This window comes from Pollicipes pollicipes, unplaced genomic scaffold, assembly GCF_011947565.3.
Source record: "Pollicipes pollicipes isolate AB1234 unplaced genomic scaffold, Ppol_2.1 Scaffold_4219;HRSCAF=4965_pilon_pilon_pilon, whole genome shotgun sequence".
In the NCBI taxonomy this organism is placed as follows: Eukaryota; Metazoa; Arthropoda; class Thecostraca; order Pollicipedomorpha; family Pollicipedidae; genus Pollicipes; species Pollicipes pollicipes.
In genome coordinates, this window is record NW_023596448.1 from 14,706,334 (window position 1) to 14,733,668 (window position 27,335).

The 27,335-nt window shown below is 56.8% G+C and overlaps 1 protein-coding gene and 3 pseudogenes across 1 annotated transcript; 1 reads left to right on the forward strand and 3 right to left on the reverse strand.

Annotated features, from left to right (window-relative positions):
* Positions 1–11,760: 11,760 nt before the first annotated feature.
* LOC119094916 (uncharacterized) lies at positions 11,761–22,675 on the reverse strand. Its single transcript, XM_037217827.1, has 3 exons — positions 22,558–22,675; positions 16,251–17,023; positions 11,761–11,829 (listed from the first exon to the last, which is right to left on the reverse strand). The coding sequence occupies exons 1-3, from the start codon at positions 22,673–22,675 to the stop codon at positions 11,761–11,763; spliced, it is 960 nt and encodes a 319-aa protein (XP_037073722.1).
* Positions 12,311–12,486, forward strand: LOC119096120 (uncharacterized; annotated as a pseudogene).
* LOC119096118 (uncharacterized) lies at positions 13,384–13,587 on the reverse strand (annotated as a pseudogene).
* Positions 22,676–25,160: 2,485 nt separating the features above from the next.
* Positions 25,161–25,333, reverse strand: LOC119096112 (uncharacterized; annotated as a pseudogene).
* Positions 25,334–27,335: the final 2,002 nt, after the last annotated feature.

The following is a 27,335-nucleotide window of genomic DNA, read 5'->3' on the forward strand; positions in this document are numbered from 1 at the left end:
GAGTCCACTGGTTCGATGATTCCAGCTTGTTGCAGCTCTCGAGATGCTGCCGCACCTCCTCCCTCAGTGCATAGGGCAGAGGCTGCAGGCGTTGCTGTACTGGAGCCACTTCCTGGTCTGACTTCAGCCTCACTCGATGCACGAAACCACTAAGACTGGGAAATTCTTCTGTCTCCCTCTCCTGGACAGCACACACTGATACCCATTGGATCACTGACAGCTTCAGCTTCTCCTGCAGGTCTCGACCCAACAGCGGCACACCAGCATCCACCACTTCCAGGGACACGAGGAAGCTGTTGCTGTTTTGGGCCTGCACTGTCACCCGCACCACCCCCTCCACTGGAAGGACTGAGCCTCCATAGGCTGCCAGCTGCACAGCAGTCGGCCGGAGTGGCAGGTGCTTGAACCTCTGCTGGTAGACAGACAGTGGCAGGGTGCTGACAGCCGAGCCAGTGTCGGCCAAGACCCTGAGGCACTGGTTGCTCACCATCACATCAGTCCACAAGCCTTGCTTGCTGTCAGAGTTTACTGCCAGCACTTCCACCACCTGGACCTTCTTCTGCTTCTTCTGCACTTGCTTCTTGGCACGCTACTTGCAGAACTTGCCATAGTGGCCTTTTTTGGCACTTAAAGTAATTCCTCCAGTGAGCTGGACAGCTTGGATCTGCGGCCTGATGGGAGCCACCACAGTTGGAACACTGCTTGGAACCAACACCTTGCCTCGCAGTAGTTACAGCAGCCACCTCCAGTTGTGAGGACACTGATGTCTGGTTCTCACCTGCTCCCCCAACCAGCTGTTGACGTTCCACCTCCATCTGCAGTACCTCAGCCACCTCCAGCATACGTGCAGAAGTGAGAGTCGGCTCCCTGCAGAGGCGCTCTCGCAGCCGGGGGTCACTGCAGCCCTCCAGGAACTGCTCCCCGACAAACTGTTCCTGCAGCTCACCGAAGCCACACCTGGCACTCACGAGTGCTGAATTTCAAATTGGCCCTCATATGGGTCGAAAAAACGACCGTTTCTGACCTTGGCCTTTTTCGCATCAAAGTACCCGCGGCAAGATTTGTGATCGCTTGCATGTTGACAACAACGCCACTGAATGTTTGTTCCCCCACTGTGCACCGTCTGCACCGGCAATCTGCTTGAAAACGGAGCGGCTCTCAGAAATAAAACCATGAAAATTTACGTGCATCAAGAACGCTATATCTTTCAAGCAACGCACTTATGTTTTACTATATGACATTCAACGCGCAATCACACGGCGAACACACTTGTGTAAATGCAGCGGCAGGTGTTTCTGTGGAAGAAAACAGTTGCTGCTGCAATTGCAAAATCTACATCGAGGGCCGCTTGAGTTCTTTCTAACTAACTTAAAAACTACACTTGCGTTAATCTTTTAAGTCATACCATCCTGTTCGCCGTGCTATTGCGCGTCCATTGAGATATAGCAAAACATTAGGGCGTTCCTGGAAACATATCGCGTTTTTGATGCACGCAAATATCCATGGTGTTGCTTCTGAGAGCCGCTCCGTTCGAAAGCAGATTGCGGGTGCAGACGATACACAGTGGTGGAACAAGCATTCAGTGGCGTTATTGTCAACATGCAAGTGATCAGAAATCTTTCCGCTTCCACTTTGATTCGGAAAACGGCAAATTTCAAAAACGGACGCTTTTTCGACCCATTTGAGGGCCAACATGAAAATCAGCACGCTTACAAAACGGAGGCATGTTCAGATTGAAAAAGGCCGTTTTTCGAGTAGTCAAATGTTCCAACCTCACATCTAACAAACCAATGCAAATCGAAGGTTGCTTTAACTTGTAAACCATATAAACCGATGTTACCACTTGTTGACAATAATTTTGATCACCGGGTCTTCACCGAAAGTTTTGAAGAAGGCTATTATTTCAAAAAATGATTTTTTCAAAACGCGATTTCTTCATTCCTGAATAAAACGGCCTTGTCCATTTAGTGTGTAAATGCAGCGGCAAGTGCTTCTGTGCATGCAAACAGCTTATGCAGCAATTGCAAAATCAACGTCGAGCGCCGCTGAATGTTTTTTTGGAAATAACGTCAAAACCATACGTGCGTAAATGTTTTAAGTTATACCATAGTGTTCGCCATGCGAATGCGCGTCGAATGACATGTAATAAAACATTAGTGCGTTGCAGGAAACATATAGCGTATTTGACGCATGCAAATTTCCATGGTTTTGTTTCTGAGAGCCGCTCCATTTGAAAGCCTATTGCCGATGCAGACGATACACAGTGGTGGCACAAGCATTCAGTGGCGTTTTTGTCAACATGCAAGTGATCACAACTCTTGCCGCGGCAAATTTGCTGCGAAAAACGGCCAACTTGAGAAACGGACGTTTTTTCGACCCATTTGAGGGCCTATATGAAATTCATTACGCATGCAAATTGGATGCATGTTCAATTTAAATGCTGCCGTTTTTCGGGTAGCACAATCTTCCAAAGTCATATCAAACGAACAAACGAAAATAGAAGGGTGCTTTAACTTGCAAACGATGTAAACTGATGTTAACACTTCTTGACAACATTTTTGATCCTGCGGTGCTAACCGAAAATTTTAAAGGACAATTTTTTCGAAAACAGTGAATTTTTCCACACGCATTTTTTCATCCCAGAATGAAACGGCATGGTTCATTTGGTGTGTAAATGAAGCGGCAATTGTTTCTCTGCGTGCAAAGAGTTTCTGCAGCAATTGCAAAATCAACATGGGGCGCTGGATGACAGTGTGCTATTAAAATATCTTAAAAACTATACGTGCGTTGCGATATTATATACCACTAATCTACACATGCATTACCATACTACACAATACTATACTATACGTGCGTTACTGCACGCTGACATTGCCATGTTTTTCACATGAAACTGTCGCGGCAAGGTTTCTGTTCACTTCCATGTTGACAAAAACGCCACTGAATGCTTGTTCCACCACTGTGTATCGTCTGCACCGGAAACCTGCTTGAAAACGGAGCGACTCTCAGAAACAAAACCATGCAAATTGGCATGGATCAAGAATGCTACACTCTTCCAGCAACGCACGAATGTTTTACTATATGTCATTCGACGCGAAATCGCACCGCAAAAACCATAGTATAGCTTAAAACATTAACGCGCGTATAGTTTTGAAGTTCTTTAAAAAAACACTCGAACGGCCCTAGATGTCGATTTTGCAATCCCTGCACAAACTGTTTGCATGCACAGAAACATTAGACGCTGCATTTACACCGTAAATGGACCATGCCCTTTCATTCCGAAGTGAAAAAATTCGTGCTTGGAAAATTTTAATACTTTTTTTTCCAAAAAATTTCCCCCTCAATTTTTTTTGTTACCTCCCTGTAATCAAAAATGTTATCCACAAGTGGGCGAATCGGTTTTCATCGCTTCCAAGTAAACGCAACCTTCGATTTCCCTTGGTTTGTTACATATGAGTTTGGAACATTTTACTACTCAAAAAACAGCTGTTTTCAATCTAAAGATGCACCCGATTTGCACGCGTGCTGAATTTCATATTGCCCTTCATATGGGTCGAAAAACGTCCGTTTTTTGAAAATGGCCGTTTTCCGCATCAAAGCATCCGCGTAGATGTTTGTAACAACTTGGATGTTGACAACAACGCCACTGAATGCCCTTTCCACCACTGTGTATCGTCTGCACCGGCAATCTGTTTTCAAACGGAGCGGCTCTCAGAAACAAAACCATGGAAATTGGCGCGCATCAAGAACGTTCTACGTTTCCAGCAACGCACTAAGGTTTTACTATATGTCATTCGACGCGCAACGCACGGCGAACACGATGACCTAGCTTAAAACATTAACGCACGTATAGTTTTGAAGTTATTTCAAAAAAACTCTCTCAAACGGCGCTCGATTTTCATGTTGCAATTGTTGTACAATTTGTTTGCTTGCACAGAAACACTTGCCGCTCCATTTACACACTAAATGGACCATGCCTTTTTATTTAGAAATGAAAAAAATGCTTTTCGAAAAAAGGAACCTTTTTCGAAAAGAATATGGCCCCCCAAATTTGCGGTCAGCTCCCGGTGATCAAAAATGTTGTCAACAAGTGGTAACATCGGATATCATCTCTTGACAGTTAAAGCACGCTTTAATTCTCATTGGGTTCTTAGATGTGTGTTTGGAACACTTGACTACCCGAAAAAAGGTCGTTTTTCATCTGAACATGCTTTTGTTTCGTACGCGTGCTGAATTTTCTATATAAGCCCTCAAATGGATCGAAAAAACGTCCGTTTATGCAATTGGCCGTATTTCGCATCAAAGTGGCCGCGGCCAGATTTGTGGTCACTTCCATATTCACAACAACGCCACTGAATGGTTGTTCCAAAACTGTGTATCGTCTGCAACGGCAAACTGATTTCAAACTGAGCGGCTCTCAGAAACAAAACCATGGAAATTGGCGTGCATCAAGAAGACTACACGCTTCCCACAACGTACTAATATTTTAATATATGTCATTCCACGCGCAACTGCACGGCGAACACGATGGTATAACTTAAAGCATTAACGCATGTACAGTTTAAAAGTTAGTATAAAAAACACTCAAACGTTGCTCGAAGTTTAGTTCGCAATTGCTGCACAAACTGCTTCCGTACACAAAAACACTTGCCGCTGCATTTACACACTAAATGGACCCTGCCCTTTCATGGAGAAATAAAAAAATCTCGTATAGAAAGATTGCATTTTTTTAAAGGTTTCCCTGTCCCAAAAATTTTTCTGCCAACTCAACGTGAAAAATGTTCTCCACAAGTGGGAACATCGGTTCACATCTTTTGAAAGTTAGAGCACCCTTCGATTCTCGTTAGTTCGTTAGATATGAATTTGAAACATTTTACTACCCGAAAAACGGCGGTTTTCAATCTGAACATCCATCCGAATTGTACGCGTGCTGAATGCGATATTGGCCGTCATATTGGTGGAAAAAACGTCCGTTTTTGAAATTGGCCGTTTTTCGCATCAAAGTGGCCGGGTCAGGATATGTGGTCACTTGGATGTTGACAACAGCGCCACGGAATCCTTGTTCCACAACTCTGTAGCGTCTGCACCGGTAATCTGCTTTGAAACGGAGCGGATATCAGAAACAAAACCATGGAAATTTGCGAGCGTCAAGAACGCTATGTGCTTCCAACAATGCACTAATGTTTTACGGTATGTCATTCGACGCGCAATCGCACGGCGAACACGATGGTATAACTTAAAACATTAACGCACGTATAGTTTTGAAGTGTTTTCAAAAAGCACTCTCAAACGGCGCTCTTTGTTGATTTTGCAAATGCTGCAGAAGCTGTTTGCATGCACAGAAACACTTGCCCTGGATTTACACACTAAATGGACCATGCTCTTTCTTTCAGAAATAAAAAAATCACGTTGAGAAAAGTTTCATTTGATCGAAAAAATGCCCGCCGAAAATTTTCGGACAGCACCCCGTGATCAAAAATGTTTTCAACAAGTGGTAGCATCGGTTTACATCGTTTGAAAGTTAAAGCACCCCTGGATTTTCATTGGTTCGTTAGACATGAGTTTGGAACATTTAACTACCCGAATAAACGGCTGTTTTCAATCTGAATATGCATCGGATTTGTACTCGTGCTGGGTTTCACATTGGCCCTCATACGTGTCGAAAAAACGTCCGTTTCTGAAATGGGCCGTTTTTGGCATCAAAGTGGCCGCGGCCAGATTTGCGATCACTTGCATGTTGATAACAACGCCACTGAATGCTTGTTCCTCCACTGTGTATCGTCTGCACCCGCAATCTGCTTTCAAAGGGAGATGCTTTCAGAAACAAAACCATGGAAATCTGCGTGCATCAAGACCGCTATATGTTTCCAGCAATGCACTAATGTTTTACTGTATGTCATTCGATGTGCAATCGCACGGCGAACACGATGGTTCTCGCCAACACTGGGCACCTATTGATAGTGACAGTGTGCTGTCACGTGACTGATGTTTGGTCACGTGATCGGCGATTGCGAGTCGGGTGATGTGATGAACAGCCCACAGGCGCTGTCGGCGCCGGCCACCGCTCCAAGGGCGGAAACCGTCGGCGACCTCCGGTCGCGCCCGAATGTGCCGACGCAACCGCTATGCGTCTCGACCAACGGAGAAGGCGCAGACGACTCAAGTGGCAACAAGATGCCCTGCATAGTGTCGTCTTAGCTGGTGCCAATGCGCGGCGGGTTGTGCACTGCTCGCCGTCGGTCGCTAATCGCTCGTCGACCCGGTGCACGGAGCCAGGCGGGTGCGCGCCGGCCTTGCAGACCGGTAGCGGCCGGCACGACATAAATGCACGTGTTGCAATTGCATCTGCATCGCTTCTCGGCCTTTTGGCTAAGATGAAAGTGTAGTATAAAAATAATATCTGTGAATCTGAGCCAAAGGCCGGGAATTTCTGCGCGATCTAAACACCTTTTTATCGCGCGACTCGGTGTTTCCGTTGCCTAGAGGCCGTGTGTGGGTGGTGCTCCCTGGAGCCCAACCCGCGCAAGTCAGGCCTGCTGTCGGTGGGAGCCGCCCCGCCCGCCGTGACTCTCAGCGGCGCGCCTTTGCCGGTGGTGGAACGTGCGTGTTCGTACCGGTACCTGGGCCGTCCGGTGGGCCACACCCTGCTCTCGGAGCCGCCACTGGACGTGCTCGCTGCCACCCGACGCGATGCGTTCCGCCTGCTGGACAGCGCCCTGGCGCCGTGGCAGAAGCTTGACGCCGTGCGCACGTTCATCGTGCCGCGGCTGACGCACTGCCTGCGCCTGGGCGTGCTGCCCAAGACGCCCCTGCGCGCCTTCGACATGGCGCTGCGGTGGCGCGTCAAGGGTGTGCTGGGCGTGCCGTTGAGCGCCACCAACGGCTTCTTGTACGCGCCGTCGTCCACGGGCGGCGTCGGCCTGACTGAGCTAGGCAGCGAGGCCGATATTCTTCTCCTGGCCGCCAGCGTGCAGCTGCTGCGCTCGCGTGACCCCCTGGTCGCCGAGCTGGCCGCCGCTGAGCTCACGCGCGTCGTGCGGCGCAGGGTCGGCCGGCCTCCGACGCCGGCCGACATGGCAGCCTACTTGAATGGCGAGCGCATGCGCGACGGCGGTGATGTCTCGTCGCGGTTCAGCCGCGCGCGTGTCGCCACCCGGGCACTCGCCTCGTCTGTGCCCGTGGCATGGCACGCCGCCCATCCCGTCCCGGAGCTGCGCGTCGGCCCCACTGCGGTGGAGGCGCGCGGCGAGAGCAAGGCGCTCCGCAACGCCCTGCGGATGCGGGCCTTGAGCGACCTGGTCGCCAAGCCCCATCAGGGACGCGTGATGGAGTGTGTGGCGTCTCAGCCGGTGAGCTCGCATTATATGTATAATGGGAGCTTCACCCGGTTTGCCGAGTGGCGGTTTGTGCACCGTGCTCGGCTCGGTCTCGTGCCCCTGAACGGGTACCGTCGCGGCGTCGGTGATCGGCGCTGTCGGCGCTGTGGCTACGCCAAGGAGACCCTGCCGCACGTGCTCAACCACTGCCGGCCCCACAGCGCGGCGCTGCAGCGGCGTCACAACGCCATCCTGGCGCGCCTGGAGAAGGCTGTGCCTCGGTTTGCCGGCACCGACGTGCGGGTGAACCGCCGTGTGCCCGGCACCGAGTCGGCCCTTCGGCCTGACCTGGTGGTCACCCGTGGCGCCCACGTATCTCTTGTGGACGTCACAGTCTCGTTTGAGAACCGGCTGGCTGCCCTGCGCGCCGCCGGCGACGAGAAGGTGGCCAAGTACGCGGGCCTGGTGGCCGAGCTCCGACGCCAGGGCAAGCATGCCTCCGTGCATTCCCTGGTGATTGGCTCGCTCGGCACCTGGTACCGCGGCAACGAGGAGACGCTGCGCCACCTGCGTGTCAGCCGGGTGTACGCCCGAGGGCACCCACCCAGTGCGGTCGGGGCCAAGTGACGTAAGTGACGGTACGGCTCGCGACGACGGAGTGTGCGGCGGGACGCCGCACACTCCGTCGGCGGCCGCACACACGCCGCACACAAGCGGCGGCCGGCGCTGCAAGCGGAGAAGAGGCCTCGCCGGGGTGCGCCCACGGTGGTCCCCGCGTGCCCCCCGGATTCCTCCCGCTGCCGGCACCACGACTGACGTCACCCCGCCGCTCGCCTGTCGTCGCCCCCAGTGCCCCCCCCCCCACTCCCAGTGTCACCCACGCCGCGCTGTGGACCCCTGTACCCTGCGGCTTCCCCCCCCCCCCGCTCCCCTCCCTACCGCCGACGCCCCTTGCGCCGCGGGTAGGCCCGCCATTGCCCCTCAGCTTTTCGTCGGGGTCCTCGGGCGACTCGGGTGGCCGCCGCCGCCGCCGGCGGCGCACCGCTCGCCGCCGACTTCTCCGTGACGGCGGCTCGACGTCGCCTGACTCATCGTCCGGCGACGCAACCACCCCGCCCCACCTCGCACCCGGCGCCGGGTAGGCCGGACCCGAGCCGACCGGCGCCCCGCCGCCATCCGGTGGCCGCCGCTCCGTCGGACGGGAGCGGCGAGGGACGCCCGGCCCGGCCATCCGACCCGGCCCTCTCCCCTAGGCGGCCATTAATCAGCGACCGACCGCGCCCCGCCGTCTCGAGCGAGGTGCAGGTGACGGGCTTCCCGCGCGGGGCGGGGGTCGCGGCGCGCGGCGTAGGGCGGGCGGGCCGGCCGGGACGCGGTGGCGGCAGAAGCGGTGGTGGTCGCGGTGGTAGTGGAGTGGGCGGGGATGGAGGCGGTGCCCCCCCCCCCCCCCCCGGACGAGCCGGCGCCAGGACCGGGCGGGCAAGCCGACCGGCCGCGGGACGGAGCAACGCCGGAACCCGAGCTCACCGAGCTGCAGGCGGAGTTCATACCCCGCCTGCAGCGGCTCCTCGACGAACCCGAAGACGACTGGGAATCATGCGAGGCGCTCCTCCAGCGCATGGTGGCCGACGCCTCTCGTGCAATGAGGCGTACCACCAGCGACGAGGCCAGGCCGCCGCGCGGCGCCGAGGACAGCCCGGTGCCGCCGCCCCACACGGGCAGCCCGGGCGGCCGGCGGTCATTTCGCCTCCCAACGGCCGCCCGGACACAGCTGGCGGTGTGCCCCCTCCCCATCCCCGCGGCCGGCCGGACCGTCATGCGGCGGGCGATCCCCCTCCCCCCCAGAACGGCGGCCCGACCCCTCCACCAGCCAAACAGCCAGACCGCCGCACGACGTACCGGCCGCCCCGGCACGAGCCGGCCGAGGCGAGTCGGCTCCAGCGCCTCCACCGCGCCAACCGCGGCAAGGCGATGCGCGATGTCTTGGCGGAGGAGAGTCCGTCATGCCCGCTTCAGCCCGCCGTCGTGCGGGAGCATTTTGCGCCCCCAACCGCGCTGCCGACCCGTTCGAGTGGGAGGCCCACCCCGAATGTGTCGAGGGGCCGGTGGAAGCTCTGCCCACAGCCGGGCTCTTCCGGTACTTCGAGGCAGACGAGGTGTGGCGCCGTATGTCCGCTGCCAGCACAGCGCCTGGCGCTGACGTCCTGCGCTATGTTGCGTGACGGGCCCTCGACCCTGGTGCCCTCCTGCTGACGCGCGCATTCAACCTGTGCGCGCGGCATAGGCGGGTACCGGCTGCGTGGAAGGAGAGCAGCACGATCCTCCTTCATAAGGGCGGGGACGTGCGCGAGCCCTCGAACTGGCGCCCCATCGCCCTAATGAACACGATTGCCAAAGTGTACGCCGGCCTGTGGGCCGACCGGTGTCCCGCTGGGCGGAGACCGAGAACCTTCTGTCATGCCAACAGAAAGGCTTCCGCAGCTATGACGGAGTGTTGGAGCACAACTTCATCCTCCAGAGCGCGATCACCGCCCAGCGGCGACAGCCCGGCGGCCAGCTTCACGTTTGCTTCATCGACCTGGCGAACGCATTCGGGAGCCTGCCACACAGGTATCTGTGGAGTGTTCTCGCCCGCCTCGGCCTGCTCGGGGAGGTGCTGTTCACCCTGGAGGACCTGTACGACGGCAGCACGACCACGTACACGACAGCCCAGGGCACGTCCGAGCCCGCGCCCGCCACGCGCGGCGTGCGGCAGGGCTGCCCGCTGAGCGGCATCCTGTTTAATCTGGGCATGGAGCCTCTGGTCTGGGCGCTCGACGCCGCTGACGGCGTCACGACGCTCGCCTTCGCCGACGACCTCGCGCTGCTCTGCCGCGACGCAGAGGCGCTGGACACCGCGCTCACCACACTGGAGGAGGTGTGCAGCTGGTGTGGACTGGCGCCCAACGCGCGCAAGTCCGGACTGCTGTCGGTCGGCAGCCCGTCGCCGCAGGTGCGGCTCATGGGTCAGCCGATCCCCGTGATCGGCGAGCGGTGCTCGTACCGCTACCTGGGCCGTCCTGTGGGACACACCAGGCTGTCGTGCCCGCCGTTACAGGTGCTGGCCGAGGCGGGGTAGGCCGCCCGCCTCGTCCTGGACAGCGCGCTGGCCCCGTGGCAGAAACTGGACGCGCTGCGCGCGTTCATCCTGCCACGGCTGACCCACTGCCTCCGGCTGGGTCTGCTCCCAAAACGGGCTCTGCGTCAGTTCGACGCCGAGCTGCGCTGGAGGGTCAAGGGGGCAATCCAGCTGCCCTTTCGCGCGTGCCAGGAGTACCTGCACGCCAGCACCCCGCGCGGCTGTGTTGGCCTCACCGAGCTCGCCTCTGAGATCGACATCCTCCTTCTGGCGTCTACATGGCAGCTCCTCACCTCCCCGGACGAACCCGTCCGCGAGAGTGCTGCCTCTCAGCTACAGGAGTCTGTGCGCAAGCGCCTCCTGGCTGAGCCTACCCCGGCACAGCTCGCCGACTACCTGAATGGTAAGGAGTTGAGGGACGGTGGCGACGTTTCGACGCGCTTCTCACGAACGCGCGTCGCCACCAAAGCTCTGGTCAAAACCATCCCGGTGGCCTGGCGCGCGGTGGACGGTGAGCTGCGGCTTGCGGTCGGCGACGACGTGGTGCCGCGTCGCCAGGCGGCTGCCCTCCTGCGAGAGGCGGGCCGCCAGGCGGCCGCCGAGCGTCTGTATCGCCTGCCTCACCAGGGCAAAGTGATGCAGACGGTCGGCGACCAGCGCGTGAGCAACCACTACATGTACCGTGGCAGCTTCACCCGCTTTGCCGAGTGGCTCTTTGTGCACCGCGCGCGGCTGGGACTGGTGCCTCTAAACGGCGTCCGTCGCAGCCCTGTGCGGGGCGACGAGCGCTGCCGGCGGTGCGGTTACGCGCGCGAGACGCTGTCCCACGTGCTGTGCCACTGCATGCCGCACAGTGCCGCCTTCCAGCGCCGTCACAACGCCATCCTGAGCCGCCTCCACAAGGCGGTGCAGCGGGATGGCGTGGTGACACAGGTCAACCGGCGGGTGCCGGGGTGCGTCTCCTCCCTGCGCCCCGACCTGGTGGTGACCCGCGGTGACGAGGTCATCCTGGCCGACGTCACCGTGGCCTTTGAGAATGGGCCACACGCGCTTCGCGCTGCCAGCGACGCCAAGGTCCGCAAGTACACCCCACTCGTGCACGAGCTGCGCGGGCGGGGCAAGACGGCCAGTGTGGTGGCGTTGATCGTCGGTCCCCTGGGCACCTGGTGGCGGGGCAACGAGGCCTCGCTGCGCCGGCTCCGCGTCAGCCGGAAATACGCCAAGCTGATGCGGCGGGTCATGGTGAGCGACACCCTGAGGTGGTCCCGCGACATTTACATCGAGCATCTGTCTGGGCGCCGCCAGTACGAGTGATCTGCGGCCGTTTCACCCGGACGCGGTGACATCAGGGTCGTCGCCGCCATCTTGCCGACGCCAGCAGCACACTGTTTCGGCCTGGCGCGGCGTCCCGGCGCAGCACAGCGGCCGCACACCCGGGCCGCTACCTCCGCGCGGTGAGCGATCGGCGCGGCCGCCCGACGCCCCGTCCCCCCCCCCCCCCCCAGTCCTCGGAGCGCCACGTGGGCCGGATACGATCCCCACCGGCGGCCTGATCCCCCCCCCTCCCCCACCTTCGGGAGGGAAGCCGACCCCCGCCCCATCCCTCCCGTAGCGCGCTGCGTCGCGCCAGAAAGTTGTTTTGCGGCGCCATCTGCGGCGCAGCTGGTGGCGCCACCACTGCCCAGCTGATGTAGTGAAGTAAGGTGGCGCCATCAGCAAACCCTGTTCGATGTGCGCCCTGGCGCCTTGGTACATTGTTACTGCCGTTCTTATAATGTTATTTCCTGAATTTTAACAAACAACCGTGTCGCGTGTAAGTGCCCTCCACATCGTGGAGCGGCATCCGCATTTCCTTTTCTTTGTCTTGTTATCAAACATGTATTTTTTAAAAATAAAAATCTGTTCTGCTTAGCTTAATATCTGATTCGTCCCCTACATGGGGACCAGTATATTAAACTGATTTTTGAACATTGGCGGGGTTACTGGAGCTTGCTCCCGCCCTGCCGTGGGTTGGCCTGGCATTGCACTACAGCCAGGATCGGCCCATTTCATGCTGTCGGTGGTGTCAATAAATCAGTACGCTCTAATACATGTATAATCAGAATGTGTGTTCAATATGGCTTTGCGCTTATGCTGCATGCTCGCACCGCATCTGAGGACGTAAAACTGACGCCGGCACGCGCGTCGCTACGGTCAAAAAGCGCCCAGCCGCCGCTAGCGCCACCTAGCGCCCAGATGGCCGTTAGATGGCTGTCACACCGAGCGCCGAGAGCAAAGTTTGGTCGCGTCACGTGGTAGAGCGCGGCCACGCTTCGGAAGCGAAGACGCCTATGCAGCTAAGCAATGCCGCCAGGCCGGCAAGGGCGCATGGCCTCCGGCTGCCGGCCCCGTGCGCTGGAGCATGGCAGACAGCCGACCATTGGCCGGCCCGCAGGCCATGTGTGAATGCCACGCTGCCGACAGAGACATCTAGCCGTGGGGCGCGCAAAGCCGTTATGGACAGCCGGCGGCCATGGTCATTGTCAGACGTTTGGTCTATATGGTGTTGGCTTGTACAACCGTGTGATGCGTTGGCATTGCATGTTACCGGCCTGACGGCACGCGCTGTTGGTGACATGGCATCGGCCGCCTTTGAGCTGATGTCAATCATGTGTTTTCGCCGGCCGCCACAGCGTTGCAATTTGATGTCTGTTGTTGCTTTTTGTGTTTTGTTTGGATGCTTTCTTGGTGTGTTTCTTCATTGTTTGCTATGTAGTCGTTGATTTTGTTGTTGACTCTGGCCATGCTCTGTTCGTGCTGGCTTTTGCGTCGGCCCAGACATCTGAGGCGATGCGTCTTGGCTATGTGCCAGGAGCGGCGCGCATGCAGCATAAGCGCAAAGCCATATTGAACATACATACGGATTTTACATGTATTAGAGCATATTGATTTATTGACACCGCTGACAGCAAAAAATGGGCCGATCCTGGCTGTAGTGCAACGCCAGGCCAACCCGCGGCAGGGCAGGAGCATGCTCCAGTAACCCCGCCAATGTTCAAAAATCAGTTTAATATTCTGGTCCCCATGTAGGGGACGTATCAGATATTAAGCTGATAAGAACAGATTTTTTATTTTAAGAATTACATGTTTGATAACAAGAGAAAGAAAAGGAAATGCGGATGCCGCTCCAAGATGTGGAGGGCACTTACACGCGACACGGTTGTTTGATAAAGTTCAATTAATAACATTATAAGAACGGCATTACAACGTACCAAGGCAATAACATTATAAGAACGGCATTACAACGCACCAAGAGTGTGTCGCCTGGATTGGATTAAGTCCACAATGATATGTTGAATCACCTAAAGAAGGAGTCCCTCCATGCCTTACCTGAACTTTTCAACTATGTGTGGTTGCAAGATGACTTCCCAGAGTCGTGGCGGGAGGCCATTATAGTCCCGATACAGAAGCCCGGAAAGGATGGTTCCGACCCACTGCACTACCGCCCAATTTCGCTGACTTCATCCCTATGCAAAGTGCTAGAGAGGATGATGAATAATCGTCTCATGCGGCACCTTGAAACCCACGGTCGTCTTTCCAAAGTGCAATGCGGGTTTCGGAAGAAACGATGCACTGTTGACCACTTAACGATCTTAGACACAGCTATACGACATTCTTTTAAACAAAGACGTCACACGATAGCAGTCTTCTTTGACATTGGACAGGCTTATGATACCACCTGGCGCTATGACATTCTAAGCAAAGTACACAGGTGTGGGCTCCGAGGTCACATGGCACTCTTCATTGAAAATTTTTTACGTCGTCGATTCTTACGCGTCCGAGTGGGTGGCATGCTATCTGATCGCTATGAACAAGAGAACGGTGTTCCTCAAGGGAGCGTCCTTAGCGTAACCCTGTTTGCGCTGATGATCGATGATATCGCAGACTGTTTGCCACCTACCATCAGTCGGTCACTGTTTGTGAACGACTTTGCCATCTGGTGGGCGGCATCCATAACGACGTCTGCTGAGAGGCAGCTTCAGTTATGCCTGACTCGACTGACTGAGTGGACCCTTAAGAATGGCTGCAAATTTTCGACCACCAAGACTAAGTGCATGCACTTCTGCTCACGGATTAGAGGCTGTAGAGACCCGGAGTTGCGACTGTGTAATGCCACTATCCCAGTTTGTAACGACATTTGTTTCCTGGGCCTCACGTTTGACCGTCGGCCCACGTTTAAGCAACACTTTAAGATGGTTAAGACTAAGTGTCTCAAGCGCATGAACCTCATGAAAGTAATGTGTCGTATGACCTTTGGAGCCGATAGAAGCACCCTGTTGAACCTGTATAGGGCCCTAATTCGATCAGTCGTCGATTATGCTAGTCCTGTCTACGATAGTGCTCCTACATCTTCAAAGCAGGTTTTGGACACAATCCGCCATACATGTGTTCGTATAGCCTCTGGGGCGTTTCGTACGACCCGAACAAGAAACTTGCTGGTGGAAGCGAATGAACCGCCCTTGCCTCTTAGGAGACAACGACTTACTTTGAATTACGCTACAAAGGTTTCACAATTTCCGGACCACCCAGCCTTTAAGTTCATCTTCTCTCAGACGCTGATTCGTTCTTTCTTGAGGGGGAGGCCCACGTCAGCGCGGCCGATGTGCCTGCGCGTCCGGGACTGCCTGGACGAGGCGGATATTACGCTGGATGACATTGCCCCGCACACTCTTCGGGACCCAGCTCCGTGGAGACGTCTGAGTATTAAGAATGATTTGGAACTTTGTCAGCATCTTAAAAATGGCACTTCACCACGAGAGTTCCTCACGTACTCGTTGGAACAGATCTCACAATACGCGAACTCATTACAAATATTTACCGACGCGTCCAAGGGCTCAACAGGAACGGGTTACGCATTTGTTTGCGGTGTCCATACCGTAGGTCTATGCCACCCGCAGCACCTTTCAGTTTTTTTCCTCAGAACTGTTTGCCATTTTAGCAGCGCTTCAGTACGTTGGTTGTCGTCCTGAAAGGGATATAGTCATTTTGACCGACTCGCGTACTACACTTTCATCATTAGACCCGACGCCAATGTCGCGTGACCACTCATTTTTGACGCGCTCAATCTGGGAGGAACTGGAATGGCTGGACAACACTTCCTGCCGTATCACATTTATGTGGATCTCCAGCCACATAGGAATAATAAGGAATGAAAAAGCCGACGCCGCAGCGAAAGCTGCGGCGTGTGAGAGAAACCCAATACCAATTTATGTACCCGCTCGAGATCTAGTCAGTCATTTCCAAATGCGTCCGCAATACGTGGCAGCACATGTTCGACCAGCATCAGATTTAAGGGAAATCAAGCCCCATCTGGGTGATTGGGAATCCTCCCATCGCCGAAGCCGCTTCCAGGAAGTCGCCCTTTGTAGGCTTCGGTTGGGTCATACATATGCAACACACTCGTTTTACTTGACGCGTAGGGATGTGCCACGGTGTGATAGATGCGGGGACCGGTTGTCTGTTGAACATGTGCTCGTCTCATGTCGGCGCCTTGAGACGGAGAGGCGAAGATTTTTTCCTCCAGCGCCCCTTCATCGGTTACTCGGTCGAAACCCATGTGGTGAACTTGGAGATATACTCGCATTTTTAGCACACATTGACTTTGACGTTATTTTCACTCACCCCTCAGTGTAAGTGCGCCAGCGACGCTACCTGTTATCAATTGACAACATACTTATCGCGTCGTCACAGAGGTACATAACCGTCATCGAGTGAGCGCAAAATGGCCCCGATGCCGACGCGCCCTTAAAACCCAAATCACCACCGGTGTCGCTCACCATGAGCCGCCGCATCAGCTTAGCGTAGTTCCGGCTGACACGAAGCCGGCGCAGCGAGGCCTCGTTGCCCCGCCACCAGGTGCCCAGGGGACCGACGATCAACGCCACCACACTGGCCGTCTTGCCCCGCCCGCGCAGCTCGTGCACGAGTGGGGTGTACTTGCGGACCTTGGCGTCGCTGGCAGCGCGAAGCGCGTGTGGCCCATTCTCAAAGGCCACGGTGACGTCGGCCAGGATGACCTCGTCACCGCGGGTCACCACCAGGTCGGGGCGCAGGGAGGAGACGCACCCCGGCACCCGCCGGTTGACCTGTGTCACCACGCCATCCCGCTGCACCGCCTTGTGGAGGCGGCTCAGGATGGCGTTGTGACGGCGCTGGAAGGCGTCACTGTGCGGCATGCAGTGGCACAGCACGTGGGACAGCGTCTCGCGCGCGTAACCGCACCGCCGGCAGCGCTCGTCGCCCCGCACAGGGCTGCGACGGACGCCGTTTAGAGGCACCAGTCCCAGCCGCGCGCGGTGCACAAAGAGCCACTCGGCAAAGCGGGTGAAGCTGCCACGGTACATGTAGTGGTTGCTCACGCGCTGGTCGCCGACCGTCTGCATCACTTTGCCCTGGTGAGGCAGGCGATACAGACGCTCGGCGGCCGCCTGGCGGCCCGCCTCTCGCAGGAGGGCAGCCGCCTCGCGACGCGGCACCACATCGTCGCCGACCGCAAGCCGTAGCTCGCCGTCCACCGCGCGCCAGGCCACCGGGATGGTTTTGGCCAGCGCTTTGGGGGCGACGCGCGTTCGTGAGAAGCGCGTCGAAACGCCGCCACCGTCCCTCAACTCACTACCATTCAGGTAGTCGGCACGGCGTGCCGGGGTCTTGCTCTCGCAGTCGCCGTAGTCGCCGTAGTCGCTTGTCGCACTTGCACTTGTAGTCGCACTTCCTCGTAATCGCCGTCCCTTGCTGACATTGAGTAGTTCAGCTGATGGCCGCCAGGCGTAACCACCTAGATTTGTAAGGCGCGTCCAAGAAGAAATACGGAATTTAAACGTGAAATAACCTTTGACTAGGATCAAAATCAAGATGATAAGAACATAATATTAACTACACCTTGATCTTTACCAAAAGGCCGAAAAGCGATGCAGATGCAATTGCAACACGTGCATTTATGTCGTGCCGGCCCCTGTCGGTCTGCAAGGCCGGCGCGCACGCGCCTGGCTCCGTGCGCCGGGCCGACCAGCGATTAGCGACCGACAGCGAGCAGTGATCACACCGCCACGCATTGGCACCAGCTCAGGGGAGTTGTGTTGCCGACATGTTGCAAGTTGAGTGCAGCGTCGCGCCGCGTCACGTGGCAGAGCGCGGCCGCGCATCGCAAGCGATGACGCCCATGCAGCTGAAGAATGGCGCATGGCCGGCAAGGACGCACGGCCTCCGGCTGTGGTGCCCGTGCGCTGGAGCGGACAACACAGCCGACAATTGGACGGCCCGCAAGAGATGTGTGAATGCTACGCTGCCTGCTGAGACATCTGGCCGCAGGGCGTGCAACACTGATATGCACAGCCGGCGGCCATGGTCATTGTCAGGCGTTTCGTCTTTATGGCTTTCCCTTGTACTACCATGGGATCCGTTGGCGTTGCATGTGTCCAGCCTTACGGCACGCGCCGTTGGTGCCATGGCATCGTCCGGCCAACCAAGCCAACCCGTGGCAGGGCGAAAGGAAGCTCCAGTATCCTCGCCAATGTTCAAAAATGAGTTCAATATTCTGGTCCCCATGTAGGGGACGTATCAGATATGATGCTGATCAGAACATATCCGCATTCATAAAAGGTCATGTTTCATTGTAGGAAACGGTAAAAAGACAAACGGATGGGCTCAGGCTCTACAGCGCATTTACACGCGACAGTGTTTTACAAAAAAAGCCATACTTCCATAATGCCACGGTACGGTGTAGCGTGCTGCCAATGGGGTGAAGCGGTGGCTCACCCCGCTCCCCATGGTGGGCATGTGCGGGGGGAAGGCCGTCGGCGGGAGCCGAATCCGACCCGTCATTGCTCCCTGGATTACAGGCCTTAGGCCGTCGGCGACCTCACCGCAGCCAGACATCTCCGCGGCGACGACACAAGACTGCGTCGCCTCGAGGCGTGACGCCAGACGAGGAACGCCGGTAGCAAAACTGCGACCACACGAGAAGGCCACAATTGCCCAACGCCTACGGACATTGCAGTGAAGTGGCAAACCCACAGCCGGCCGGCCAGCCCACGGAACGGACGGGGGCTACACGCCTGTGTGCTACAGAGTCAGGGGTCACGGGAAGCATCTCGTGTTGATTCCATATGATTACATTAATGCACAGATTAAATAATAATCAGTACCGCACTTGCACACGCGCCGCTAGCAGAAAAGCAGGGGGGGGGGGATGTCCTGATCATTGTCACGTAAATACAACAACACACAGATTAGATTAGAATAAGTAAAACATAATTCAGGCAATGGGGTAGCATCTCGTTGGGATTGTTATTCGGTTGCAACAATACACGGAAAAAATAAGGATCAATTGCACCCACACAGTGGGCATACAACCCTAAGGGGGGGGACATCTCGTGATGCGGTAATTACACAAATAAACAGATAAAATAAAACACTACGACAAGGGGAGGGGCGACAGTACTACACTTTCATCTCAGCCGAAATACCGAGAATCGATGCAGATGCAACTGCAACAGGTGCATTTGTGTCGTGCCGGCCGCTGTCGCTCTGGAAGGCCGACGTGCACGCGCCTGCCCCGTGCGCCGGGTCGACGAGCGATTAGCGACCGACGGCGAGAGGTGCTCACGCCGCAGCGCATGAGCTCCAGCTCACATGGCACTTTGCAGAGCATCTTGTTGCACCTTGAGACGTCCGCGATATCTCCGTTGGTCGAGAAGCGCACCGGTTGCGTCGGCACACTCGTGCGTTACCGGAGGTCGCCGACGGTTTGCGTCCATGGAGGGGTCACCGGTGCCGACGATGCCAGTGCGTTGTTCGTCACGTCACCCTACTGGCAATCACGGATGACGTGTCCAGACATCGGTCACGTAACAGCACACCGTCACTATCAATAGGTGCTCAGATTTGGCGAGAGGCAGAACACGTGCTCGCACCGCGTATGTGGGTGTGCAACTGACGCCGGGACGCGCGTCGCTACGGTCGAAAATCGCCCAGCCGCTGCTAATGCCAGCATGGCCGCCAAATCGCTGTCGCACCGGGCGCGGAGAGCCAGATTGGTCGTCCTGCGTCTGCAGTGATGGCGCGTTCCCGGCAGCTGGGGAGTTGTGTTGCCGACTTGTATGTTGAGTGCGGCGTTGCCCCACGTCACGTGGTAGAGCGCGGCCGCGCATCGCAAGCGAAGACGCCCATGCAGCTGAGGAATGGTGCCAGGCCTGCAAGGCCGCACGGGCTCCGGCTGCGGTACCCGTGCAGGGCACACAGCCGACAATTGGACCAGCCGCTGAAAATCGCCCAGCCGCTGCTAGTGCCAGCATGGTCGCTAGATGACTGTCGCACCGGGCGCCTAGAGCCAGGTTTGTCGTCCTTCATCTGCGATGGAGGCTCGTTCCCGGCAGCTGGGGAGTTGTGTTGCCGACATGCTGCATGTTGAGTGCGGCGTCGCCTCGCATCACGTGGTAGAGCGCGGCCGCGCATCGTAAGCGAAGATGCCCATGCAGCTGAGGAATGGCGCCAGGCCGGCAAGGCCGCAAGGCCTCCGGCTGCGGTGCCCGCGCAGGGAACACAGCCGACCATTGGACGGCCCGCACGCGATTTGGGAATGCCACGCCGCCGGCAGAGACATCTGGCCGCAGGGCACGCAAAACTGATATGCACAGCCGGCGGCCATGGTCATTGTCAGGCGTTTGGTCTGTGTGGCTTTCGCTTGTACAACCATGGGATACGTTGGCGTTGCATGTGTCCAGCCTGACGGCACGCGCTGTTGGTGGCATGGCATCGGCCGGCCAACCGGGCCAACCCGCGGCAGGGCGCAAGCAACCTCTAGTAACCACGTCAATGTTCAAAAATGAGTTCAATATTCTGGTCCCCATGTAGGGAACGTATCAGATATGCTGCTGATCAGAACATATTCGCATTCATAAGAGGTCATGTTGCATTATAGGAAATGGTAAAAACACAAACGGATGCGCAAAGGTTTTCAGCGCATTTACACGCGACATGGTTTTACAAAAAAGCCTTACTTCCATAATGCCACGGCACGGTGTAGCGTGCCACCAATGGGGTAAAGCGCTGGCTCGCCCCGCTCCCCATGGTGGACAGTGCCAGGGGGCAGGCCGTCGGCGGGAGCCGCATCTGCCCCGTCAATGCTCCCGGGATTACAGGCCTTAGGCCGTCGGCGACCTCACCGCAGCCCGACGACACGTCCGCGGCGACGACACAAGACTGGGTCGCCTCGAGACGTGACGCCAGGCGAGGAACGCCGGTGGCAAAGCTGCGACCACACGAGAAGGCCGCAGTTGGCCAACGCCCACGGACATTGCAGTGAAGTGGCAAACCCACAGCCGGCCGGCCATCCCAGGGAACGGGCGGGGGCTACACGCCGGAGTGCTACACAGTCCGGGGTCACGGGAAGTATCTCGTGTTGATTCCTTATGATTACACTAATGCACAGGTCAAATAATAATCTGTTCAGCACGTGCACACGCGCCGCTAGCAGAGAAACAAGGGGCGGGGGGAATGTCTTGATCATCGTCACGTAAATACACCAACACACAGAGTAGATGAGAATAAGTAGAAAATAATTCAGGCAATTGGGCAGCATCTCGTGGTGATTGTCATTCGTTTGCACCAATACACGGACAAATAAGGATCAATTGCACCCACACAGTGGGCATGCAACTCTAAGGGTGGGGGGAGGGACATCTCGTGGTGCAGTGATTAACCAAATACACAGTTCAAACAAAACACTAAGACAAGTGGAGGGGCGGCAGTACTACACTTTGATCATAGCCAAAATTCCGAGAGGCGACGCAGAAAAACTGCAACAGGTGCATTTCAGTCGTACCGGTCGCTGTCGCTCTGGAAAGCCGATGTGCACGCACCTCCCCGTGCGCCAGGTCGGCGAGCGATTCGTGACCGACGGCGAGCAGTGCTCACCACGCTGCGCGTGAAAACCAGCTCACATGACACTTTGCAGAGCATATTGTTCCAACTTGAGTCGGCCGCGCAATCTTCGTTGGTCGAGAGGCGCAGCGGTTGCGTCGGCACACTCGCGCGTGACTGGAGGTCTCCAACGGTTGTCGCCCATGGAGCGGTCGGCGGCGCCGACGACGCCAGTGCGTTGTTCGTCAGGTGACACGAATGGCAATCACGGATGACGTGACCAGACATCGGTCACGTGACAGCACACCGTCACTATCAAAAGGTGCCCAGTGTTGGCGAGAGGCAGAACATGTCCCTGCACCGCGTCTCTGGGCGTGCAACTCACGCCGGGACACGCGACGCTACGGTCGAAAATCGCCCAGCCGCTGCTAGTGCCAGCATGGCCGCTAGATTGTTGTAGCACCGGGAGCCGAGAGCCAGGTTTGTCGTCCTACGTCTGCGATGGTGGCTCGTTCCCGGCAGCTGGGGAGTTGTGTTGCCGACTTGTTGCAAGTTGAGTGAGGCGTCGCACAGCGTCAGGTGGTAGAGCGCGGCCGCGCATCGCAAGCGAAGACGCCCATGCAACAGAGGAATGGCGCCAGGCCGGCAAGGCCGCACGGTCTCCGGCTGCGGTGCACGTGCGTTGGAGCAGGCAACACAGCCGACCACTGCACGGCCCGCAGGCGATGTGTGAATGCCACGGTGCCGGCAGAGACATCTGGCCGCTGGGGGTGCAACACTGATATGCACAGCCGGCGACCATGGTCATTGTCAGACGTTTGGTCTGTATGACGTTCGCTTGTACAACCATGTGATGCGTTGGCGTTGCATGTTGCCGGCCCGACGGCACGCGCTGTTAGTGACATGGCATCGGTCGGCCACCCAGGCCAACCCGCGGCAGTGCGAGAGCAAGCTCCAGTAACCTCGCCAATGTTCAAAACTTAGTTCAATATTCTGGCCCAATGCAGGGTCATATCAGATGTGATGCTGATCAGAACATATTTGCATTCATGAAAGGTCATGCTTCATTATAAGAAATGTTAAAATGACAAACGGATGCGCTCCAGGCTCTGCAGCGCATTTAGACGCAGCGGTGTGCAGGGCGGGGGCAGGCCGTCGGAAGGAGCCGCATGCGCTCCGTCAATGCTCCATGGAATGCAGGCCATAGGCCATCGGCGAACTCACCGAAGCCAGACGGCACGTCCGCGGCGACGACACAAGACCGTGTCACCTCGAGACGTGCCGCCAGGCGAGGAACGCCGGTGCCAAACTGCGACCACACGAGAAGGCTGCAGATGCCCATGGCCTACGGACATTGCAGGGTTGTGGCAAACCCACAGCCGGCAGGCGAGCCCAGGGAACGGGCGGGGGCTACACGCCGGAGTGCTACACAGTCCGGGGTCGCGGGAAGCATCTCGTGTTGATTCCGCATGATTACACTAATGCACAAATCAAATAATAACCAGTGCAGCACGTGCACACGCGCCGCTAGCAGAAAAAGCAGGTGGTGGGGGGGGGGGGGGGGGGGGGGAGAATGTCTTGATCATTGTCACGTAAATACACCATCACACGGATTAGATGAGAACAAGTAGAACATAATTCAGGCAATGGGGCAGCATCTCGTTGTCAATGTCGTTCGATTGAACCAATATACGGAACAAATCAGGATCAACTGAACTCACACAGTGAGCATGCAACCCTAAGTCTGGGGGGACATCCCGTGATGCGGTGATTACACTAATACACATATCAAATAAAACACTAGGAAAAGGGGAGGGGCGGCAGTGCTACACTTTGATCTTAGCCAAAATTCCGGGAAGCGATGCAGCTGAACTGAAACAGGTGCATTTGTGTCGTCCCGGCGGCTGTCGCTCTGGAAAGCCGACGTGCACGCGCCTGGCCCCGTGCGCCGTGTCGGCTTGCGATTAGCAACCGACTGCGAGCAGTGCTCACCCCGCTGCGCATGGGCACCAGCTCTCATGACACTTTGCAGAGCATCTTGTTGCAACTTGAGTCATCCCCGCAATCACGTGGGCGTGCAGCTTTTGCGTCGGCACAATCGAGCGTGACCGGAGGTCGCAGACGGTTTGCGCCAATGGAGCGGACACCGGCGCCGACGACGCCAGTGCGTTGTTCGTCAAGTCATCCGATTGGCGATCATGGATGACGTCGGCGACCTCACCGCAGCCAGACGAGACGGCACGTCCGCGGCGAAGACACAAGACTGCGTCGCCTCGAGGCGTGACGTCATGCGAGGAACGCCGGTGGCAAAACTGCGACCACACGAGAAGGCCGCAGTTGCCCAACGCCTACGGACATTGCAGGGAAGTGGCAAACCTATAGCCGGCCGGCAAGCCCAGGCAACGGGCGGGGGCTACACGCCGGAGTGCTACACAGTCCTTGGGTACGGGAAGCACCTCGTGTTGATACCATATGATTACACTAATGCACAGAACAAAAAATAATCAGTACAGGACGTGCATACGCCCAGTAAGCACAAAAAGAAGGGGTGGGGGTTGGGGGGTGGGAGTGGGAATGTCTTGATCATTGTCGCTAAGTACACCAACGCACGGATTAAATGAAAATAAGTAGAACATAATTCAGGCAATGGGGCAGCATCTTGTTGGGATTGTCATTCGATTGCATCAATACACGGAACAAATACAGATCAACTGCACCCACACAGTGGGCATACAACCCTAAAGGGAGGGGGGGGGGAACATCTCGTGATGCGGTGAATTCACTAGTACACAGATCAAATGAAACACTAGGACAAGGGGAGGTGCGGCAGTAATACACTTTGATCTGACCCAAAATGCCGAAAAGCGATGCAGTCGCAACTGCAACAGGTGCATTGGTGTCGTGCCGGCCGCTGTCGCTTTGGAAGACCGACGTGCACGTGCCTGGCCCCGTGCGCCAGGTCGGCCAGAGATCAGCGACCGTCGGCGAGCAGTGCTCACCCCGCAGCGCATGGGCACCAGTTCACATGACACTTTGCAGAGCATCTTGTTGCAACTTGAGTCGTCATCGCAATCTCCGTTGGTCGAGACGCGCAGCGGCTGCGTTGGCACACTCGCGCGTGACCGGAGGTCGCCGACGGTTGTTGCCCATGCAGCGAGCGCCGGCGCCGACGACGCCAGCGCGTTGTTCGTCACGTCACCCGACTGGCGATCACGGATGACGTGACCAAACATCGGTCACGTGACAGCACACCGTCATTATCAATAGGTGCCCATTGTTGGCCAGAGGCAGAACACGTGCTCGTACCGCGTCTGTGGGCGCGCAACTGACGCCGGGACGCGCGTCGCCAGGGTCGAAAATCGTCCAGCCGCTGCTAGTGCCAGCATGGCCACCAGATCGCTGTCGCACAGGGCGGCAAGAACCAGGTTGGTCGTCCTCCTTCTGTGGTTGTGACTCGTTGCCGGCAGCTGGGGAGTTGTGTTGCCGACTTGTTGCAAGTTGAGTGCAGCGTCGCCCCGCGTCAGGTGGTAGAGCGTGGCCGTGCATCGCAAGCGAAGATGCCCACGCAGCTGAGGAATGGCGCCAGGCCGGCAAGGCCGCACGGCCTCCGGCTGCGGTGCCCGTGCAGGCAACACAACCGACCATTGGACGGCCCGCACGCGATGTGTGAATGCCACGCTGCCGGCAGAGACATCTGGCCGCAGGGCGTGCAACACTGATATGCACAGCCGGCGGCCATGGTCATTGTCAGGCGTTTCGTCTTTATGGCTTTCCCTTGTACTACCATGGGATCCGTTGGCGTTGCATGTGTCCAGCCTTACGGCACGCGCCGTTGGTGCCATGGCATCGTCCGGCCAACCAAGCCAACCCGTGGCAGGGCGAAAGGAAGCTCCAGTATCCTCGCCAATGTTCAAAAATGAGTTCAATATTCTGGTCCCCATGTAGGGGACGTATCAGATATGATGCTGATCAGAACAGATTTGTATTCATAAAAAGTCATGTTTCGTTACAGGAAATGGCAAAAAGGCAAACGGATGCGCAAAGGTCTTCAGCGCATTTACACGCGACAGTGTTTACAAAAAAGCCTTACTTCCACTATGCCACTGTACGGTGTAGCGCCCCGCCAAAGGGGTGAAGCGCTGGCTCACCCAGCTCCCCATGGTGGGCATGGTCTGGGGGGGGGGGGGGGGGGGGGGGGGGCGGGGGGAGGCCGTCAGCGGGAGCCGCATCCGACCCGTCATTGCTCCCTGGAATGCAGCCCTTAGGCCGTCGGCGACCTCACCGCAGCCAGGCGGCACTTCCGCGGCGAGGACACAAGACTGGGTCGCCTCGAGGCGTGACGCCAAACGAGGAACGCCGGTGGCACAACTGCGACTACACGAGAAGGCCGCAGTTGCCCAACGCCTAGGGACATTGCAATGAAGTGGCAAACCCACAGCCGGCCGGCCAGCCCAGGGAACGGGCGGGGGTACACGCCTGTGTGCTACACAGTCCGGGGTCACGGGAAGCATCTCGTGTTGATTCCATATGACTACACTAATGCACAGATCAAATAATAATCAGCACAGCACGTGCACAGGCGCCGCTGGCAGAAAAAGCGGGGGGAGGGGGGGGGGGGAATGTCTTGATCATTGTCACGTAAATACACCAACACACATAATAGATGAGAATAAGTAGAACATGATTTAGGCAATGGGGCAGCATCTCGTTGTGATTGTCATTCGATTGCACCAATACACGGAACAAATAAGGATCAAGTGCACCCACACAGTGCGCATACAACCCTAAGGGGGGTGGGGAGAGGGATGCATCCCGTGATGCGGTGATTACAGTAATACACAGATCAAATAAAACACTAGGACAAGGGGAGGGGCGGCAGTACTACACTTTCATATCAGCCAAAATGCCGAAAATAGATGCAGATGCAACTGGAACAGGTGCATTTGTGTCGTGCCGGCCCCTGTCGCTTTGGAAGGCCGACGTGCACGCTTCTAGCCCCGTTCGACAGGTCGGCGAGCGATTAACGACCGACGGCGAACAGTGCTCACCCCGCCGCGCATGGGCACCAGCTCTCATGACACTTTGCAGAGCATCTTGTTGCAACTTGAGTCATCCCCGCAATCACGTTGGTCGAGACGCGCAGCGGTTGTGTCGGCACAATCGAGCGTGACCGGAGGTCGCAGACGGTTTGCACCCATGGAGCGGACACCGGCGCCGACGACGCCAGTGCGTTGTTCGTCAAGTCATCCGACTGGCGATCATGGATGACGTCGGAGACCTCACCGCAGCCAGACGAGAGGGCACGTCCGCGGCGAAGACACAAGTCTGCGTCGCCTCGAAGCGTGACGCCATGCGAGGAACGCCGGTGGAAAAACTGCGACCACACGAGAAGGCCGCAGTTGCCCAACGCCTACGGACATTGCAGGGAAGTGGCAAACCCACAGCCGGCTGGCAAGCCCAGGGAACGGGCGGGGGCTACACGCCGGAGTGCTACACAGTCCGGGGGTACGGGAAGCATCTCGTGTTGATACCATATGATTACACTAATGCACAAAACAAATAATAATCAGTACAGCACGTACATACGCCCAGGAATCACAAAAAGAAGGGAGGGATGTGTTTATCACTGCTACGTAAATACACCAACACACAGATTAGATGACAATAAGTAGAAAATAATTCGGGCAATGGGGCAGTGTCTCGTTGTGATTGTCATTCGATTGCACCAATACACGGAACAAATAAGGATCAAGTGCACCCACACAGTGCGCATACAACCCTAAGGGGGGTGGGGAGAGGGATGCATCCCGTGATGCGGTGATTACAGTAATACACAGATCAAATAAAACACTAGGACAAGGGGAGGGGCGGCAGTATTACACTTTCATATCAGCCAAAATTCCGAATATAGATGCAGATGCAATTGGAAGAGGTGCATTTGTGTCGTGCCGGATTCTGTCGCTCTGGAAGGCTGACGTGCACGCGCCTGGCCCCGTGCGCCG